The 21496-nt window shown below is 42.2% G+C and overlaps 1 protein-coding gene across 1 annotated transcript in view; it reads left to right on the top strand.

Moving 5' to 3' along the window:
* Positions 1–21496, top strand: part of lrp2b (low density lipoprotein receptor-related protein 2b) — a 52449-nt gene that overhangs the window by 17772 nt on the left and 13181 nt on the right. Inside the window, exons 28-59 of the mRNA XM_034708664.1 lie at positions 856–1040; positions 1129–1357; positions 2513–2690; positions 2809–2937; positions 3092–3258; positions 3487–3630; positions 3973–4082; positions 4254–4431; positions 4553–4766; positions 6686–6922; positions 7039–7227; positions 7354–7826; positions 9879–10326; positions 10472–10637; positions 10732–10890; positions 10986–11275; positions 11536–11739; positions 12604–12846; positions 13006–13131; positions 13303–13422; positions 13868–13999; positions 14229–14430; positions 14505–14800; positions 15007–15523; positions 15688–15843; positions 15943–16113; positions 16231–16454; positions 16554–16731; positions 18224–18420; positions 18935–19180; positions 19363–19491; positions 19787–19906. Of these exons, the coding sequence (XP_034564555.1) occupies positions 856–1040; positions 1129–1357; positions 2513–2690; positions 2809–2937; positions 3092–3258; positions 3487–3630; positions 3973–4082; positions 4254–4431; positions 4553–4766; positions 6686–6922; positions 7039–7227; positions 7354–7826; positions 9879–10326; positions 10472–10637; positions 10732–10890; positions 10986–11275; positions 11536–11739; positions 12604–12846; positions 13006–13131; positions 13303–13422; positions 13868–13999; positions 14229–14430; positions 14505–14800; positions 15007–15523; positions 15688–15843; positions 15943–16113; positions 16231–16454; positions 16554–16731; positions 18224–18420; positions 18935–19180; positions 19363–19491; positions 19787–19906 (6757 nt within the window). The remainder of the gene's footprint in view (positions 1–855; positions 1041–1128; positions 1358–2512; positions 2691–2808; positions 2938–3091; positions 3259–3486; positions 3631–3972; positions 4083–4253; positions 4432–4552; positions 4767–6685; positions 6923–7038; positions 7228–7353; positions 7827–9878; positions 10327–10471; positions 10638–10731; positions 10891–10985; positions 11276–11535; positions 11740–12603; positions 12847–13005; positions 13132–13302; positions 13423–13867; positions 14000–14228; positions 14431–14504; positions 14801–15006; positions 15524–15687; positions 15844–15942; positions 16114–16230; positions 16455–16553; positions 16732–18223; positions 18421–18934; positions 19181–19362; positions 19492–19786; positions 19907–21496) is intronic.

The raw sequence follows: 21496 nt of genomic DNA, 5'->3' as shown, positions 1-21496 counted from the left end.
TCTGTCATTCCATGTTTTAAACTTCATGAACAAAGTAGCAGGATGGAAATGCATCACTATCTCCACTTTGTAAACAAACTAACAACCTTTGTTGAGTGAAACTGAAATATGTTCTTACTGGAATTTCCTAACACCCTGGCGGTCTCCCTCCAGCCAGCTGCCACTTTATTTCAATCAGGAGAGACACAATTTGAATATTAAATGTTATTTATTACAACTGAATGAATAATGAAACTTGACAGAAATTTTTGGCGTAAGGGCTCTATGGGGATCATTTTGTGAGCGTAGCATGTGTGAAATTGGCAGCAGAAGAAATCCCCCTAGAGTCCAGACACTGGTGGTGGTGGATGATGAATCCTAGGAATTGAAGACTTGCAGAGACCAGGTGGAGATGGGGAGGTGGAGGGGTGTGCACCATCAATGCAAGAAGGAACTAGCAGGAGAGAGAGACACATTTAAAAAGACAGCAGAACGTTGATAGGCTGACGATAAGGGCGTGCCACTGAGCTATTGGATGACAGCCGCCGCTGATTAACCAATGACAGCTCCGGAGCATGCAGCTGGAGCGGGTGAGCTATTGAACAAGGGAGAGGAGAGTTAAACAACTGCTTTGATTGCTTTTATAGTCTTCCTGTCTGAACTTTCGCTAGAGCTACATTTAAGCTTTTGTAAAATGAGAAAGTATCATACTAGTCATGCTTCATCTGAACTTCATGAATCAAACTCTCCTTGTCCATGTCCACATTAGTGACAGGGATGAGAACACCAAAGAAACAAGAAATAAAGATGATTACAATGATGCTGTTGCATGCTGTTGGGACATGGTGTTAGTTAAATCTATTCTTGTTGTTCCAGGTGTTCTCCTCAGGTCTGATGGTACCAGAGAGTATAGCTGTGGACTGGGTAGGACGGAACCTTTATTGGACCGACTCAGTCATGGAGAACATCGAGGTCTCCACTCTAGACGGACGCTTTCGGAAAGTCCTCCTCTCCAAGAACGTCACAAGCCCCCGCGGACTAGTGTTAGACCCTCGCAACTAGTAAGATAAGAAACTGAAAAGGGCTTATTCTAGTCTATATTATTTCATGTGATCAGCTGTCCTCACTTTATACTGTCATTCCTTCCAGCACTTACTTAATGTTCTGGTCAGACTGGGGTCAGAACCCTCGGATTGAGCGTTCCGACATGGACGGCAACGCAAGACGAGTCATCGTCAGCACAAAGCTTTACTGGCCCAACGGTTTGGCTTTGGACTACACCACACGCAGGGTCTACTTTGCTGATGCCTACCTCAAATACATAGACTACTGTGACTATGATGGAAACAACCGCTATCAGGTCATGGCAAGTGACATGGTACGTCTGGTTTGATTCTGTTGTTGTGGGGGGGGGGGCTATTTTACCGGAGGTGACATATCAAATCAAATAATGAGCTGATTTAAAAATCTAGGTTGGTCAGTAATCAGGGAAAAATGGACACATAAGTTAACATCGTTCAGAAATGTTTCATGGAGAGATGTAGGAGAGCTCACAATTAGACATCTCAGCATCAATCAGGCACATCTGAACTATATTTAAAATATATAGAAAATATTTAAAATTCACATAGAATATCAAAATTAAATGTGTAATGAAGCTTCAACAAAAATCAGAGGGAAAGGAATCATCCAGAGCTATGAAAAAACTCAATTCAAAAGCAGCTTATTTTTTCAGTTCAGAGTATTTCTCATGACTGTGGGCATGTCAGCTAGCTAACTCTTTGATTGACAAGTCAAGAGAGTTCACAGCCTGCATGTTTGAGCTGCCTGACTCTGAATAGAAAGACATAAAAAACTCTAGAATCTGAAAATTATTCATTTCAAATGGTCTCTGAGTGCTGAGTTACAAAATACTTCAGAATCAGGACTTATATCATTTATTAGTTTTATCACTTCGTTGTCTCCAGGGCATTAGGACCATGGGACGCCCGGAGCAGTGGAGGCTGAAGTGTAGTATGTGCACGCAGAGGAGCTGGGCTCCGTGTCAAAAGTAGCTGTTTAGCTAAACTCTGAACTGTTTGGGGAAAGTTAGTGAACCGGTCCTGGGGAAATGAGCCAAGCATGTGTGTGAGACTGCTTTAGCCACTCGGCCGCGACTCAAAATTTCACCAAATCCACTGCAGTTAGGGAAATAAAAGAATGAGAACAAGCTATCATCTTCACCTGTGGATGTGCAGACAGAGACACACGAGCACAGCGGACATTTATTACGTAATAAAAATAAGGTTAAACCAGCCCCCTTAAAACCCAGTGTGAAAAAGTGTTAGAAAATGTAATTGAACATTTTTAAAAATGGATTGAAGTTGAGTTCTAATATTTTTACATAGTTTTTAGTATTTACATATGGTCTGAAATATCATAGGTTGAACTTTTTTGTTGATTTGGGTTCCCAGAAGCTTTAAGATGGAACATTTTATTGGATAAATAAAGGTGGAAAAATATCATTCACCTGCATGCGCACCTCATATTCCAGGTTCTCCAGCACCCACATGGTATGACCATCTTCGAGGACAGCATCTACTGGTCAGAGCGCTATACCAGCAAAGTGATGAAAACCAACAAGTTCCACGGAGGCAACATCACCACTCTGATGAGCAGTGTGTACCAGCCTATGGGCATTGTGATGGACCATCCTATCAAACAGCCAGCAGGTAAAATCATTGTCATCACACATTGTGTAGTATTTTGGAACAGTTTGTCTACAAACAGAGGCATGTATGTACAGTCTGATTCATTTTCTGATTGCTGATGCTTTTGTTTTGAATTCAGCAATCAACCCATGTGGAGACCACTTTTGTACTCAGCTGTGCCTGCTGGCGGGCCTAAGGCCTCGGTACTACACCTGCCACTGTCAGTCTGGCTGGAAGCTGGATGCTGACAGACGCACCTGTATCAAAGGTTGGTGTTATTTTTTTACAAACTTGTTCCCACAAACCACATGATTAATATTGATTCTCAGTTCCTGGGTAATTTTTAAAGTGATTCTTGGTTGCATCTTGATTGAGTGTGATTCTCTCCTACAGTTCAGCAACCCTGTGTTCTTTCATTCTAGATGAGTCTCCTTTCTTGATGGTGGTGAGAGATTCAGTGATTTTTGGTATTCCTCTGGACCCTGCTGATCCTTCCAACAACAAAATGGCCCCTGTGTCCGGCATCAGCCAGGGGCGGGACATTGAATTCGATGACCAGGCGCAGCTTGTATATTGGGTGCAGAGCACAGTGAGTGGAGTTTTTCAATTGAACTAAGAGATATTTTTCTATATTATGTGATGAATTAAATAACCAGAAGGGCAATATTTCCCTGAAGAGTATCCCAGTAAAGAGAAGGAAAAAGGATTCTCAGAAAAAAAGCTTAATAAAGCTGTCATTCAGTCATTTCTTTGAGGTATTCTTGGTATCCGTTTCCTGTTTTTTGAAGCATTGTCTCCGATTCTACTCTCACATCAGGGTTCTATCTGGCAAGTGAGTACCAGCGGTGCCAACAGGTCTGAGTTTGCTCCGGCTGCTTTTATGGGCGCACCATCTGGTCTCGCTTTTGATTGGATAAGCCGAATAATGTATTACAACAATCGCATTGCTCAAAGCATAGAGGTAAGCAATTGTTCATTTAAATTAGCCTGAAATTAGCCTCGACAACATGACTTGAGCATGTAAAACTTCAATAAGCCATGAATTATTTAGAGGAGGATAAATTGATGCCATATTAACCATATATTTTCCATCAAAACTTATTTAACCAAGATTATTTTAATAACAGGTGCCTTATAGATTTCTTTTATATCTAATCTAATCTAATAATTCGATCGTTATTTAATGTGTAAATTATATTGGATCATGCATGTGTTTCATCTTAACCTACCTGGTGGATTTTTGTGTTGCGATTTTATGTTTTTGCTCTACATGTATATAAACCACTCTTCACACTTGACTTAGGTTATCCGTGTGGATGGAAACCAGAAATATAGAAAGACGCTCATCGCCTCAAACGGTAAACCAGAGGGGGTAGGAGATCCATTTGGAATAACTGTGGATCCAGCCCGAGGGTAAAGCATAATCTCTTCACTGAAAAGTGCAAAATTACAGAGTCATTTCTGCTCTACTTCTAGTGGGTAGTATGAGGAAGGAGTAATCATGTACTTCAGCACTTTTGTATGAAGTGTAAAAATGATCTCCCTTGAAGCAAACAAGCATGATGACACTCTTTCCTTTTTCAGGAAACTATTTTGGACAGACAGGGGGTCAGACAGTGGAGTTCCTCCAAAGATTAGCAGCGCTGACATGGACGGAGGAAACCTTAGAAACCTCTACATAAGCAACCTAGCCAACGTAGGATACATCACAGCTGACATTTCTGCCAGTAAATTATACTGGGTTGTGGCTGACAGAGGGATGGTATGTAGAGTGCAGAAAACACAATTAAACTTTCAAGTTTACAACAAGTAAACATCTCTTGGTCCTGATTTAACTTCTTTCAGTAACCTTTTCCTCTCGCTCTCTTCTTTTGTTGGCCCAGATTGAAAGTGGCACCATGGACGGGGTGAGCAGGGTGACAGTGGTGAGTAGCCTGTCGCAACCATGGGGCCTGACAATCCACCAGAACTACCTTTACTACACCGACGCGGACTATGAGGTCATTGAGAGGGTGGATAAGACGAACGGTGCCAATATGGTGGTGATGAGGAGCAGCATGTCTGGCCTGCGTGCTCTGAAAGTGCATGCCAGAGACAGTATGTGGATTCTCTGTTTTCTTTTTTGATGTGTCTCTGAGATTCTTGTCCTTGAGCTTTTTTGTTTTCATGCAGACCAGTTCATTATGCAGCAGGTAATTACTGCCTGTGAGTGAAGTGGGGTTTTTGTTTCCCTCTCAAGGACAGCACACAGCAGGATGGAGCACCACTTGTGTTATATAACTCAGTGTAGCTTTTGTGTTGAAAGGCTCTCTACAATCAGTCTGCATTGCTATGTTTCTATTTTGCAAAAATAGATGAATCACCTGCAACTTTGTTGAAGAATGTTAGGACTACACATCATCAGTTATGATAAAAGGTTATAACAATGTGGTAGAAGACTTTGAATACTCAATGAATAACATCTGTTCATAATGGTGATATTCACACCACACTGTTTGCAGAGTATGTATGTATGTTGTGACTTTCACTGTCGTAAAGATGTGGAAGCAAATGATTGAAGTACAAGTCCCTTTTGTGTTACTGCCTGTCTTTGTTCAAGACAGTGCAGAGTGATGAGGTAATACATGCAACATATTAACAACCAAACCTTGTAAATTCTGATTTATGACTTACAAAAAGGTTACAAAAAGTGACCAAACATACCGGTTTAACATTACTCGTTACAGCCCTGGTGCCATGTTGTGTGCTCTAGAGCAGGGGTTCCCAAACTTTTCAACTCGCGACCCCCACTGTCCCTCAAAGTGGTTTAATGTGGCTTCATTTAGCTGGTCTGCAGAAAATGACCCTACCTATACGAGCATGTGGCTGTGTTTCCTGTGCTGTTGTGAATTATTCACTGCTACTGATGCTTTTGATAATTAGCTGTTCACTAACTCTAAACTTAGGAGTCATCTTGCAACAAAGAAAGGCAGAAAACTCACTACATTTTCTATTTTCAAGGTTTTATTTCAAGTTTAGCTTCAATTTTTGTAGATATTTTTCAATATAATGGGTAAAATTGACCACTTTTAGATCATTTTTGTCATTCAGCTTTTTTTATTGTATTATTTCTGTATTTCTTTGTTCACCACAAGTTAACTAACTATACATAAGTAATACAAAACCAACAAAGAGATGAAAAAAATAAATAAATAAATAAATAATAATAATAATAATAATAATAATAATAACAATAATAATAATAATAATAAACAGTACAAACAATAAGGACGATCAATATAAGAAAACAAGGTAAATAAAAAGAAATAAATACATCTTTTTTGATAACTTAAAAAAAATAATTCTGGCAGACATCTCACGACCCCCCATTTGTGTTTCTTGACCCCCCAGGGGGTCCTGACCCACACTTTGGGAACCCCTAGAGTAATCAATCTCTACAGCACAGCATCAGGAATGAATGAGGGGTTAGATCAATGGCAATGATGTAATCTTAGCTATACTAGAAAAAATGCTTTCTGTCCTGTTCACTTCAAGATTCTTCAGCTTAAAACAGAAAATAAATTGAGAGTTATTTTAGAATGATACGTCAAACTCTATAACATAGAGTACCGTCTAAATCTGCTGTTTGTAAAGCGTCTTGGGATAACATTTGCTGTGATTAGGCGCATCACAAATAAAGATTGATTAATTGAAACTACAAGCTTTCCATTTATTTTCAAGTCAACCAGTCATTGATTCTCCCTGTTGTTGTGTTGATGTCTTCTAGAGTCCCAATTAATGTGTGAGTAACGTAAATAGACACATGGTTAAACTCTTTTGCTTAAAGAGCAGTCAAGCTGTTCATAGCCGTTTTTGCTCTTTTTACCTAAATCCCTTGCAGTAGATTCTCTTGAAAACGCTCAGACAAGATTATGAAAAATGCCTCTTCAGTAGTCCAGTTAGATTACAGTGATAGTGACTGATATAATCCAGTAATGCACACCTCCACAACTCTTTTTCTCTCTCTCCCTTTTCAGACTCAGCAGGCACCACCAACGCCTGCAGCTCCAACAACGGGGGCTGTCCCCACCTCTGTCTACCCAAACCCAACAATCAAAAGACCTGTGCCTGCACCACAGGCTTTCATCCCTCTGAAGACGGCACCCGCTGTGAACAGTTTGAATCCTTCGCAATCATCTCCACCCCCACGTACATCCGTGGCTTCCACATAAACAGCTCGGACCACTCTGAGGCTATGGTGCCTGTCGGTGGATGTATGTGGGCTTTCTATTGATCTGGGTTTTGATAATGAATTTTGTACAGCTGCTTTTTAAACGCTTAACTTGAAATTCTCATTGATTGGTTTCCACAAATGTGTTTTGTCTCGTAGCTGCCACTTCTAAAGGCAAGCTGGACCTCCACATCCAATCTGGCTTTATTTACTGGTCTGACAACTACACCTCCACTTCATACAAAGGCATCTTTAGGGCCAAAACAGATGGAGGATCCTACAGCCGTGTTATCAACTCAGGCGTTGGAAGAAGAGGCATTCAGGGTTTTGCTGTAGACTGGATTGCAGGTATAAATCTACTCAACAATACATTTACTTTACAGGGACTCTCCAGGAGTATGATCGTTACTAGGACCCTGTCAAGCATTATTGATCTTCATTCTTATCTTTCCTATCTCTCTGTTCTCTCATAAGGTAACTTATACTTCACTAATGCCTTTGAGACCGAGACCTTCCTTGAGGTGCTTGCCATCAACACCACCTACAGAATGATTCTGCTCAAGTCCATTGAGGACCAGCCCCGTGACCTGGCCGTCAGCCCTAAGCTTCGCTACCTCTTCTGGACTGACGGAGGCCAAACTCCGAAGATTGAGCGAGCCCTGCTCGACGGCACAAACCGTACTGTGCTGGCATCGGAGAGCCTAGCGTCACCTCGTGGCCTCACCATCGATTACACCAACGATTTCCTCTACTGGACAGATGATGTGCTTGATATGATATCCAGAATGGCCCCAGATGGCACCCAGAGGCAAATTATCAGATATGGGAGCCGCTATCCATCGCCTACAGGCATGGCCATATTTGGAAGATACATGCTGTGGGTGGATCAAAAGCTTGGGAAGCTCTTCCAGGCAAGCAAGGACCCTAACAATTCAGACCAGCCAGAGGTAAGTGTAATATTCACAGTTCGACTCTCGTGTGGTATCGTTGTTTGATTGTCTTTTACAGACCCTGCGATTTTGGTCCAAATTTCTTGTTGCTTATGGCTCGTTTCCACCAAGTGGTCTGGTATGGATCAGTACAGTTTGGTACGAGTCGGATCTGTAACGACGCCATTTTCCAAACAAAAAAAGTTATCTTCCAGAAGTCCACTGGAGATTTAAACATGGCGGGCTAATGTGTTCTTTATTACCGCTGTCACACGGGAAGTGACAATTCTTTCGACCAATCAATGGACTGCAGTGTTTCTAGCTCCACCTTCTGGGGTTGGATCGGTATGTCAGGCACCCCAACAGAAGGGTACCAAAAAGTGGGATGGTACGGCTCGGCAATTTGGGGACTTGTCCTGGTTTTAGTCGATGGAAACGCCACAAAATGTGTGCCGTACCGAGACAAACCAAACTGAACCGCTTGGTGGAAACGGGGCTTTATACGTTTGAATATACACATTTTATTTGGTCAGATGTATTTTGTCATAATAGATCAACACTTGTATTAACAGCTGCAGCAAAAAAATGTTACAGTTACTGTTTATACTGTATATAACAGCAGCATTGCTTTCAGATCACCTTTTAGAATAGAGAGTATGAAACACAGAAAAGCACAAAACTATCACGTGTGAAGCTGAAACCAAAATAATGCAGCTCAAGCAAGAAGTCTCCCAAAAACAAGAAATCAGGTAATTGGTTTAGCTCTGATCCTCATTATCTAATTTGACCTTGGATGATGACGCATTTAAAATCAGTTTCAGTCAGAAAGTAATCTTTCTTTGTGTAGAGTCTAGACTAAAAGTAAAGCCTTCATTTTGGAATGGAAAAAGAAAAACAGATTGCTGAAGGGCAGTGAATGGCACTTAGTATTAATACAGTGTAACAGGTTCAGTGCTACTTCATAATGAGAAATATCAGATTTTACAAAGATGAGAATTACCTTGAAGAAGGCTGGGTTGGATGGCTTATTTTTCTTTTTAGTAGACTGACAGTTAACTACAAATCTAGAGACTCTGGACCATTAAAACAATCAATCAATCAATCAATCAATCAATCAATCAATCAATCAATCAATCAACCTTTATTTGTTTCGTGCCAACTCACAACAAACGTTATCTCAAGACACTTTTACCAACATAGGAGGTCTAGACCACTCTATGTCAAATTATGAACAGAGCCCCAACACCAAGACAGGGTGAGACTCACCTTAATCCATCATGAGCATTGCACATCGCAGTATTTAGCTAGTTACAGTAGCAAGGAAAAACTTCCTTTTAACAGGCAGAAACCTCAGGCAGAACCAGACTCAATGAATATAAATAAGAAAAAAGTATTATTTTTTTCCCATTTATGACATTTCAGTCAGACAACTCACGTTTACTTAATAAGTTTATTGCAGCATACAGTATTGTGTTTGGCGTGTGGGCTCCGAACTTCATTACTCCTCGTAGATTATTTAAATGCAGACATTAGGAGCAATGAGATAGGACTAACCCCCTCGGAGCCCGCAGGTGGAAGCCGGGGAGGAGGTGGGGACAAACTTCACACAGCACTGAGCAGAACAGCAGGAGCACTGCAAGCAGAGGCAGAGACAGGGAGACTTGCCGTTTAAATAGACCGCCGAATGAGGATGTTGAGATCAGCTGATGGAGAGGTGGTGACGTGTCAGTATGATGAGCGCGGCTCGAGTTGTCTGCCTGAACTAGCTTGCAGGCGGCGCTCCATTTAATAAAACAGAAACAATACAAGTTTGCTTGTTATAGAGAACAAACAAAAGTTTGTGTTGCAGACTTTGTTTTGGGTACATTTGAGCTTACAATCCCAGATCCACTGGACGTAGTAGCTGCTAACACCTATAACAGCTATGCAGAAGCAACATTATTCTTTCCTGTCTCCAGAGAATGATTTTGTGAATAATTACCAACTGAACAAATAAGGTCAAGAACAGGTGTGTGCATGTGCTTTGCCCATACCTCCAAATAACATGTATTTTTTTTCCATTTGTTCCAGGTAATTCGGGACAATATTGACGGGCTGTTGGACGTCACAGTCTTTGATGCCCATGTTCAGCCTACATCCGCCAACCTGGTGGGCTTTAACCCATGTCAGGAAGACAACGGACGCTGTCAGCAGTTCTGCTTTGCCATCACCGGCCAGGAGCAACCAAAATGTGGCTGCGCTCATGGATCTCTCCTGAGTAACGGAGTTACATGTGGTTACGGCCAGGATGAGTATCTGGTATTCACTACAGACTACACGCTAAACAGCATGAGGTTAGACCCCACAGATCACAGCACTCCATATCCAACGGTGAACCTTGGCTACAGCGTGATGGCCCTGGATTATGACTACAAGGAGAGGCGGATTTTCTACGCCCAGTACATGGGGATTGGTCGGAGCAGAATTGGCTACGTCACAATGACATCCATCACCACTCCGCCTGTCATAGTTGCTGCAAGTGAGAATGACATCTTTATTTTTTTGTCTTTTTGGCATTCTCTCTTCCTGTTGTCACTCTCCTCTCATCAAGGTTGAATCCTGATCGTATCTTTGTTTCTGTTTTTCTTCAACTGTAATCCTGTCTTCTGTGTTACTGCTCACAGATTTGGATGACCCAGAAGGATTGGCGTATGACTGGATCAACAAGCGTCTCTACTTTACTGACTACTATAAGCGCAATGTCCAGGCCATTGGAGTGAACGGGCAGAACCGCTCTATCGTTGCCACAGCAAACCGTCCCCGAGGCATCATAGTTGACCCCTGCTATGGGTAAAAGCAACAGACCATTACTGCACTGTTTTATTTGGAAATTATATTTGCTGTGGTGGGATCATTACCTTCTCACGCGGCTCTCTTTTTCCAGTTACCTGTACTGGACTGATTGGGGCTCTCCTGCAAAGATCGAGAGAGCAACACTGGGTGGAAATTTCCGAACCGCCATCATCAACACCAGCCTCTCAATGCCCAATGGCCTGTCTCTGGATTTTGAGGAAAGGATGCTCTACTGGGCTGACTCCTCATTGTATGATAAGTTGTTTATTATTTCTGTACTGCATACAGATCCCATTCCCCTCACATGTATTAATTTCTGCTCTCCTCTGCCCTTGTTTTCTGCAGAGATAAAATCGAGCGGTCCACTCTGACAGGTGCAAACAGGCAAGTAATCGTGCAAGGTGTCCCGTACCCGTATGCCATGACTGTCTTCCAGCAAGACATCTTCTGGACTGACTGGACTGAGAGAGGCGTCTTCAGAGCTGGGAAGGATGATGGCTCCAGCTTCACAGTGTTGGCTCAAGACCTGCAGTACCGACCGAATGACATCCATGTTTATGCCGCTTCTAAGCAAGAGAGCTGCTCCAGCTCCTGTCAGCAGTTTAACGGAGGGTGTAGTCATATCTGTGTTCCCGGTAAGAGCACACTCTTCCTTGCACTTTTTGGTTAAAGTAAACCTTTTTGCTGCTTGGAGTTGTGTCTGAGGCTCCTTGGTGCCGTTATAAATTATTAATGCAACAAAATATTACAAAAACATCTCCTGGCACAGGAGGGGTAAGTGTTTCAGTATCTAGAACTTTCTCTCTCAGACTTCAGAGCAAGTAGAGAAAGTTCAAAAGACACACAGCACTACTAATTAAACAGAGCTCTTCACCTCCCATAATCCCTCCTGCAGGTCCGTCAGGTCCTGAGTGTCAGTGCCCTCATCAGGGGAGCTGGTACCTGGCTAACAATGGCAAAGACTGCATCCAAGACAAGGGAAAACGCTGCGAACCTGAGCAGTTCACCTGTCTCAACGGTAACTGTATCTCAGCGCGCTGGAAGTGCGACGGCTACAACGACTGCCATGACAACTCAGATGAGCTGGAGAGAGTGTGCGGTGAGAGATGAAGTTTCATCTTTAAACTGTAGACAGTTGTCAGTTTATAGACACAATAAAAAACAAAGTCAGCATGTTTCACCCTCTGACGCGTAGGACTTAGATTTTTTTTTGGTTATGTTTTTTTTTTTTGGCTATTGCTGATATTGCTGTCATATACATTCTTAGTTACTATTATTATTCTGTTACTGATATAATAACTATTGTAAATATTACTTATAATTATCTTATCTGTTTTTGAAGATACCCCAGCTTGGATGGTGGAATATTTATTTATTATATGTTTTATTTTTTTCATCTGAATGTTTTGTTTCTTTTGTTAAAAATTTGAAAAATCAATAAAAAATCTTGAAAAAAGATTTTATTTTTAAAAGAACAAACAATAAGTGTAAAACATTCATATCATGGAGGCAATCTCAGAACCCATCAGCTACAATCCGACCTTTAGAAATAGTGCCCATCTTCTCTGTCTTACCAGCGTAGCCAGTCGTTATCAATCATTGACTTCTTGCTAAGGCTTCCTTGTATGTGCAATGCATTTTTAAAGTGCTTGTTTGCTAACTGGAGGTCAGATTAATGTAGAAGGTCAAGAAGTCTGAACACTAATTGGCTTTCACGGCATGACATCAAGCTGTTTTGTTGTTTAAGTTAAAATGTTTTTCTAGAACAGATGATCAGCTGCATGCACCAATGACTGCTGAGGTCTGATTGGTCAATAACACTCAAACAGTAAATGTACTACAAATGGAAAACAGAACATTTCCAATAATCAATCAACACCCTGGAGAATCAATCCTCTGTTTCTGTGGAGAATCTTTAAATAGGGTTTCATATCAACAACCTTATGTTGTTTCCTCCTCCCAGCCTTCCACACTTGTGCCGCCATTGACTTCACCTGTGACAACGGTCGCTGCGTCCCGCTTGGCTTTACCTGCGACTACACGAACGACTGCGGTGACAACAGCGACGAGCGGGGCTGCCCCTTCCCTACGTGTAACCCTGCAACAGAGTTCACCTGCGGAAACGGACGCTGCATCAACGCCGGCTTTGTCTGCGACGGTTTCAACGACTGCCGCGACAATGCCACCTCTGATGAAATCAACTGTCGTGAGTTCATCACAGTACTGACGCGCTGACTGATGACCATCATTGTTTCAACTTCTTTAGTTGCTCTAAGTAGATCCTACTGTTGTTCTTTTTTTCTTTTTCAATAATGAGGCACTTGTTTCTGATTCTGTGCTCTGTTTTTATATTTTCGGTCTCCAGCTGACCGGATATGTCCTGGTGGCCAGGTCAAGTGTGAAAATACCAACATCTGCATCTATCCTGAAAGCCTCTGCGATGGCTACAACAACTGTGGGGACAACAGCGATGAGAATCCTCTCTTCTGTGGTTAGTTTGAGAATTAGGTGTTTGTGTTGCTGCTGAGTGAAAAAGAGTTGAAGGTGAAGCTGTGTCACCTGTTCAGTTTATCTTTTGCCTGCCAAGTTCATCCTGTAGATCTCCACATCGATATACGTATGGATGAATCAGCTCACATAGGATTGCATTTCTGTGCTACAGCGGGCCGTACCTGTTCTCCCGATCAGTTCCGCTGTGATAGTGGGAAGTGTATCCCTGAGTCTTGGGTGTGTGACGGCATTCAGGACTGTGGTGATCGCACGGACGAGCCTTCTTCCTGTGGTGAGTACTGAACATTAGACGTGTCTGCATTTTAGATTGAGTTAGGTGAAACTTATATTCAGAAAGCTCTTCTTGTCTTGATTACCCAAGACAGCCTGAGATAGGTGGAGATCAAACTTTGGCTTTGAAGCTGCTGGTTATTACGTTTGTATCTTTTGTATCAGCTAAAGGTGATGACTGCAACTCTAAGAAATACCACTGTTTGAATAGTTTTGGAAGCCCATGTTATAAATGCATACTATCCAGTGACAGCTATGGAGGGAGGCATTGTGTTTTTGGGTTGTCTCTTTGTACCCCATTTGTGTAAACATGAAAACATCAGGAGTATCTAACTGAGCCTATCACACTTTGCTTATACAATCTTAGTCCAACAAGGACCTGTTTATATGTGTTTTTTTAAAGAGTGAGTGATTTCTGAGTGTTTCTATTTTTTGTTCCTGTACAGAGGATCAAGTCAAAACATGCAGTCCCAGCCAGTTCACTTGTACCAATGGAAACTGCATCCCTCAGTCAATGGTGTGTGATGGTAACAATGACTGCTGGGACAACAGCGACGAGGCTCCTGAACTGGAGTGTGGTAAGGCAGCAGCTGACATTGGATTATTATTGATTATTTGGGAGTAATAAAAGTGATCTACAGTATATCTGTTACCACTAGAAGAAAAAAAGCTCTGCAGTTAATTTTCTTCTAAGCGGTATCCCATATTTCATCTGAATTTTCCCCTTGATATGTCTGTTTTCATCTTTGACATGTTTTTGGTATCATGTAGTTTATCCATCCTACTCCTCCTCACTCTGTCCTGTAGGCCAGCGTACCTGCAGCTCCAATCAATTCACCTGCCCAACCTGGCACCCAGGTCACCCTCGCTGCATGCCGCTGAGCTTTGTGTGCGATGGCGAGAAAGACTGCGCCAACGCTGCCGATGAGCTCCAGAACTGCCCCAACCGCACCTGCCACATGAACGAGTTTGCCTGCTCCAACGGGCTCTGCATCTTCCTCCCTTACCAGTAAGTAAAAAATGCATGTTCGACATTTGTTTGCAGTCTGGAAACCGTGGTAACTGTCGTCTCCTCTTCTTCAGCTGTGATCGTGTGAATGACTGCGGAGACGGTAGTGATGAGCTGGGCTGTACCTATGACACCTGCAGCAGCAGCCAGTTCACCTGTGGAAACGGGGCCTGTGTGCCCTCCACTTTCACCTGCGACGGGGAGAGCGACTGTTTGGATGGCTCCGATGAGGCGGACAGCTTGTGCACCACGCCGCAGCCAACTTGTGCTCCTACGCAGTTCCTGTGCAAGTCAGGGGAGTGTATTGATGCCAACAAGGTATGCAACGGACAGAAGGACTGCCAGGACAACAGCGATGAAAAAGGCTGCGGTGAGAGATATGAAAATTCAACATTAAATGATAACATGTCTGTGTAAAGCAATAGCAGCATCTTAATACAGTTCAAAATCTGTGTTCAGTTATCTAACAGGTTGTTTTGTGGTTTATTCAGGATTATCTTAATCTCTGAGAATTGTTTTCAGTTCTTGTTTTCTCATATTGAGATCTCTAATCTTTTCTCTCTGCCTTCTGCTTAGGAGTGAACGAATGCCGCAGCCCCTCAGTACACAAGTGCGCCCAGATCTGCACCGACACCCTCACCAGTTACTTCTGCTCCTGTTTCCCCGGCTACAAACTCATGCCGAACGGCAAAGCCTGCGAGGACCTCAACGAGTGTATCAGCACGCCCTCCGTCTGCAGCCAGATCTGCGAGAACACCGTGGGCTCGTTCCACTGCAAGTGTGCACCGGGCTACATCCGAGAACCAGATGGGCGCACCTGTCGTCAAAACAGTGGCATCGCACCGTACCTGTTGTACACTAACCGCTACTACATCCGCAATCTGACTGCTGACGGGTCACAACTGAGCGTAGTCCTACAGGGGCTCTCCAATGTGGTGGCGCTAGACTTTGACCACTCTGAGAAGAGGCTGTACTGGCTGGATGCGGGGGCGGGAAAGATTGAAAGGATGCGCTTTGATGGCACGGACAGGGAGACGCTGGCGGATGAAGATGTGAGAGGAGCTGAAGGGTTGGCGCTGGACTGGGTTGGCAGGTGTGTCAAGGAGGGGAATCTTTATTTTTAAGCTTCATATGTTAAATAGTTTAAATGTAGTGGTTTAAGTTATGAGTAGCACAAAACATAGACACATTCCTTGTAAACACTTTATCTGTGAATCAGTGTGTGACAAAAACTAACGCTTTGTGTGGCGTCTGCAGGAAGTTGTACTGGGTGGATGGTTATTACGGCTCTGTTCATGTGATGGAGCTGGACGGCCGTTACAAGAAGAGGCTGCTTACAGGAGATTTCACAGATGGAAATAAAACATATCTCGTCAGTCGACCTCGTGCTGTGGCTGTTAACCCTAAATATGGGTACTGATACGCACTCAATATCCACAATGAGTGACTCTTTAATCCTGTGTTTGGATTTTCTCATCAACCCTGGCGTCCTACTTCTTTTTTCTCTTCCAGCTGGCTGTATTGGACCGACTGGGGAGATGAAGCGTATATCGGCAGGATTGGCATGGATGGAAGCAATATCAGTGCCATCATCACAACCAAGCTGGAGTGGCCCAACGCCCTGACCATAGACTATACCACCAACAAGATCTTCTTTGCTGACTCCCACTTAAACTTCCTGGAGTGAGTTTTAGAATTCATTTTATGAAGCTGCTTCAACAGGATACTTGAGTCTTGTATTTATGTACAACATTTCCATTGAAACGCCTCTAATGTTCTGAACACTTTTTGAATCTTCAGCTTTGCAGACATGGACGGCAAGAACCGCCATCGGGCAATTGGCGGCTCACTCCCTCACGTCTTTGCTGTTTCGATGTTTGAAGACTGGGTCTACTGGACCGACTGGAACACACACACAGTGGAGAAAGCTCACAAGTACACTGGAGAACAGCGCACAGTCATGGGCAACAACACACATCGGCCCTATGACATTCATGTCTACCATCCATACAGACAGCCCCGCAGTATGTACAGTACATTCAGCTGAAAGTATTTTTAGTGTTTCGACAGACTGCAGCTCAGAATGAACCAGTATTTTATTATCTTTTTTACTTACTTCCTAGGTGAGAACCCCTGCTCCTCCCATCATCTGACCTGCAGTCACTTGTGTCTGATTGGTCCTGGTGGGGATCAAGCTTCCTGTCAGTGTCCAGATCACTTCATTGGCCTCATGGTGGGCTTCAAGATCCAGTGTGTTGCAGACTGTTCCAGCACCCAGTTCCGCTGTGGAGACAATGAGAGGTCAGATATAATAATGGACTTGGACAGGAGTTTTACTTATATAGCGCTTTTCTAGTCTGTCTGACTGCTCAAAGCACTTTTACACACTACTTGTCACATTCACCCATTCATACCCATTCACTCACTGATGGTAGAGGCTGCTATAGTAAGGGGCCATCAGTATTAGTTAATCTCATTCATTCACATTCATTCCCCGCTGAACAACAGCGGGAGCAATTCAGGGTTCAGTGTTTCCAATCAATCAATCAATCAATCAATCAGACTTTATTTATAAAGTGCTTTTCATACAATGACATTCTAGCACAAAGTGCTGTACAAAAAAGTCAAAATAGAATAAATTAAGAGGGCTGAGGGCTCTTACTGGCTCATATGATAAAAGCAAATCTGATAAATAAGAAGGGCCAAGACCATTAAGAGATTTAAAAACGAATAAAATAATCTTAAAATCTATTCTAAAAGATACTGGAAGCCAATGCAGAGACTTTAAAATTGGTGTGATGTGGGCTCTCTTTCTGGTCATTGTCAGCATGCTAGCAGCTGAGTTTTGGAGTAGCTGAAGCTGAGAAATGTTCTTTTTTGGGAGGCCAGAAAGAAGAGCATTACAATAGTCAACTCTACAGGTTATAAAAGCATGAATTAGTGTCTCTGCATTGGCTTGAGAGAACTGATGCACTTTGGCAATGTTTTTCAGGTGATAAAAAGCCTTTCTTGTTATTTCTCTAATATGTGGCTCAAAACTAAGGTGTGAATCAAAGATCACACCCAGGTTCTTTACCTGCTCACAAGGGTTTAGAGCCAGTGCTTGGAGTTTGGTCTCTAGTTTCTCTCTCTCTCTGAGGTCCTGTACCAATGACTAAAAACTGAGTTTTGTCCTGGATGAGCTGTAAAAAGTTATCTGCCATCCATGATTTAATATCTAAAATACAGTTAAAAAGTGTGTCAATCATTCCTGGGTCATCAGGAGACACGGCGATATAGAGCTGTGTATCATCTGCATAGCTATGAAAGTTGATGCCGTGCCTCCTGATGACACTTCCGAGGGGTAACATATAAAAATTAAAAAGAGTTGGGCCTAAAATTGAACCCTGGGGAACCCCACAATTAATTTTGTAACTTTTTGATCAATATTCAACCATGCTGACATAAAATTCTCTGTTTGTGAGATAGGATTCAAACCAGTTAAAAACAGTGCCAGAGATGCCAATAAAATTGTGAAGTCTGTTTGAAAGAATTGTGTGGTCAACAGTTTCAAAGGCTGCACTCAGGTCAAGCAGCACAAGAACCGAGGGCATCAACTGTTGTCTTGCTCAAGGACACTTCGGCATGTGACAGCAGAAGCTGGGATCCAACTGCCAACCAAATTATTTATCTTCCCCTCCGTCCTCACACATAAACCTCTTTATTTCCAGAGCTTTGTTTATCAAAGCAATGAAGTAGATAGTTCGAAACATCTGGCAGATTAATGTCATGTTTGTTCTACCCTCTTCTTTAGGTGTGTTCCCATTTGGTGGAAGTGTGACGGGCAGTCAGATTGTGGTGATGGCTCGGATGAACCTCAGACCTGCCCACCCCGTCACTGCCCTGTTGGCCAGTTCCAGTGTCAAGATGGCAACTGTACCTACCCTGGCTTCCTCTGTGATGGCCACACTGACTGCCCTGACAGTTCTGATGAGGATGCGGCTCTCTGCAGTAAGAAACCAACATTTATTTACAGTGTATAACCCGACCAGGATCCTTAGGTCAGCAGGTGGAGGTCTTTTAAATGTACCCAGAGTCAAATCAAAGTCCGGTGAAGGGGCCTTTAGTTACTGTGGTCCATCTTTATTGGAACAAACTGCCTGCTGACCTCAGGTCCATAACAACTGTCTCCACTTTAAAAAAAAGAATGAAAACATATTTATTTTCTCAAGCGTATGAATGATATAATGACTGTTGTGACTGGATGCATGTGCAGCAACAACTGCTGTTTGTTTGATTGCTGTGTCTGATGTATGTTGGGTGCATCTATTGTTTTTCTGTTTTTATTTATTCTATTTGGAAAAATGCCTTTATGTTTTTTTAATTCTCCATGTAAAGCACATTGAACTTAAGTGTAATGAAATGTGCTTTATAAATAAAATTGCTATTGCTATTGTTTTTACTGTTCTGAAGATCCTATAAAAGATTGTCAGTTAGTAAGTTAACTTGATATCTGTCCCTGTAGGTGACCACCGTTGTGAGGAGAACCAGTTCCAGTGTAAAAACAAATTGTGCATCCCTGTTTCCTGGCACTGCGACGGAGTGAATGACTGTTCAGACGGCAGCGACGAGGACCCAGAGACTTGTGCACAGAAAACCTGCAAACCAGGAGATTTCGAGTGTGCCAACGGGCGCTGTATATCGTCAAGCTATGTGTGTGATGTGCAGGATGACTGTGGAGATGGATCAGATGAGCCGTTTGAAACCTGCAGTAAGTGGGACATAAAGAGGTGGACTTTTTTAGCTTGGAAACTGGAGAGAAACAAGAAACAGTATACCAATAAGCTGTGCTGCCTCGAGTCTCTGTTCTGCATCATTTTCTCATCTTCCAACATTTTGTTGTCATTTTCTGTCCCTCATCGCTCCTTTATTTCTCTTCTCTTCTCCCTCTAGTGGGTCCAGAATACAAGTGTGATGAAGAAACTGAGTTCTCCTGCAAGACCAACTACCGCTGTGTTCCCCAGTGGGCCCGCTGTGATGGCACCAATGACTGCATTGACAACAGTGACGAGCAGGGCTGCGGTGGGTGCTTGTGTCAGCAGATTGACAACAGTGTGAAAGCAGGGATGGGTTCAGTTGTTGAAAAAAATCAGGGCTTAGGACTGAATTTTCCTGAAATATGTTGTAGTACTGTGAAGGCTTTTTAAGTTTCTGGACCATGAACAGCAATCGAGATGCAGAGCTACACTCGTCACTTTCAAACAGTATTACAGTTTGAGTGTATCTGGACTTTTTAAGATGGAATCACTTGAGAGTTTTTTTTTTTATACCACCCCATGTTGTATCAGCTTTTATATCAGCTTTTGTTTTCCCACAGAGGAAGTGACATGCGATCCACTTGGAGATTTCAGATGTGACAACCACCGCTGTGTCCCCATCCGCTGGCAGTGTGACGGCACCAACGACTGTGGTGATGGCTCAGATGAGAGGAACTGCCGTGAGTGTCATATTCTATTATTTTTCACCTCATTCCTGTATGAATCAGCAACAGTATCTTTATATGTCAGTCAGGGATACAGAATTTTTTTAAACTTTATCTTTGTTGTAACCCTTTTATTTTCATTATTTCATCTACACTTCCAAAACATCCCATTTAGTATTAAATGCTCCCAAACACTACCTTTAGTTACTGTTAAATCACAATGAAAATTTGAAAAAAATTCCTTGACTTTAGCCAAGACTTCCTTTTCCATTGCTGCATTGTCTGTGGTCTACTTAGGAACTTGAGAAGGGACCAGTGGTGGACAAAGTACACATATTCATTAGTCAAGTCAAAGTATAGATCCTCCTGGTCAAATATTACTCCAATACAAGTGAATGTTGTTTGGTCAAATTATTACTTGAGTTAAAGTACTGAAGTACTTCCTTTTAAAAATACTTAAGTATTCAAAGTACTTTTTAAAATATCTCTAAACGTATTTTCCCAAAGCATGAGTGCAGTCAAGAATGCATGGGTGTACATTCAGCTACGTTCTGTTTATCTAGAAAAAATTAATTCATATGTAAAAAGTATACCATGGAAAATAAACCAAGTTACTACAAGCACAGACAAGTTACGAATGTTCATCTGGAATAAAACACGTGTTAGCTACAGACCTCCACATGCTTTCTCAGGTGGTGATGTTTTGTAGGCTGTGATGAAGTTTGTGTGGTATACAGATCAAAGATTTACAACAATACGAATCATTCCTTATTTCAAAACCTCAAACAAGGGTTTAAAATATGACCGTGGTGCTCAGGTAGAGAATCATAATCCCTCTCAGCCATAGCCATCATTACCTCAACTAAATTAATGTACTGATCTGAATCACGTTTCATCTGATCTACGCTCAACCGAGGTACGGCTACACCATTTACCAAACGCAAGTACACAAACAGTTTACAGTCTTTGGGATCAGATTTCAGAAAAGAAAATTCATCAGCTGACTTCAAAGCAAAAGTAGTGAGTAGCTAGAGCATTAATAGAAATGTAGTGGAGTAAAAAGTATGGTATTTGTTTTTCAAATGTAGTGGAGTAAAAGTAATCAACAAATTTACTTAAGTACTGTACTAAAGTAAATTTACTCTGTTACTGTCCACCACTGGAAGGGACCCTGTGTTTGGCTCTAAAACTAAACGAAATATGCCCTTACAGATATACCTGCAAAGTAAATGCTGTCATTTCTGTGTTCATTACATCCCCAGCATAGCGCCTGGTCATCTGTCCGTGGTGGGTCCCAGTTTCACTGTAAACTGTGACTTACACAGAGGCTTCACTCTGGCTACCTTCATCAGTATGAACCTGAAAAAGATTAAAATTTCTCATGATTTATTGCAAATAATAGGTATAAAGATAACCAAAATAAAACACCAGTATGCATTTTTTTCATAATGAAAAATGCAACTTTGTCAGGATGGTTGTCAAGAGAAGAAGAAACAGTAGTAAAATCACTGTTTTGAATGGAGGTCAGATAAGTCATTCCTGATACATTCAAGATAGCCGTAGAAAAAAAACGCTGATTGGCTTTTTGTGACACAACATGAGTTT

This window comes from Notolabrus celidotus, chromosome 18 (genome assembly GCF_009762535.1).
Source record: "Notolabrus celidotus isolate fNotCel1 chromosome 18, fNotCel1.pri, whole genome shotgun sequence".
NCBI classification, from domain to species: domain Eukaryota; kingdom Metazoa; phylum Chordata; class Actinopteri; order Labriformes; family Labridae; genus Notolabrus; species Notolabrus celidotus.
This window is presented reverse-complemented; position numbering and strand designations above follow the sequence as displayed.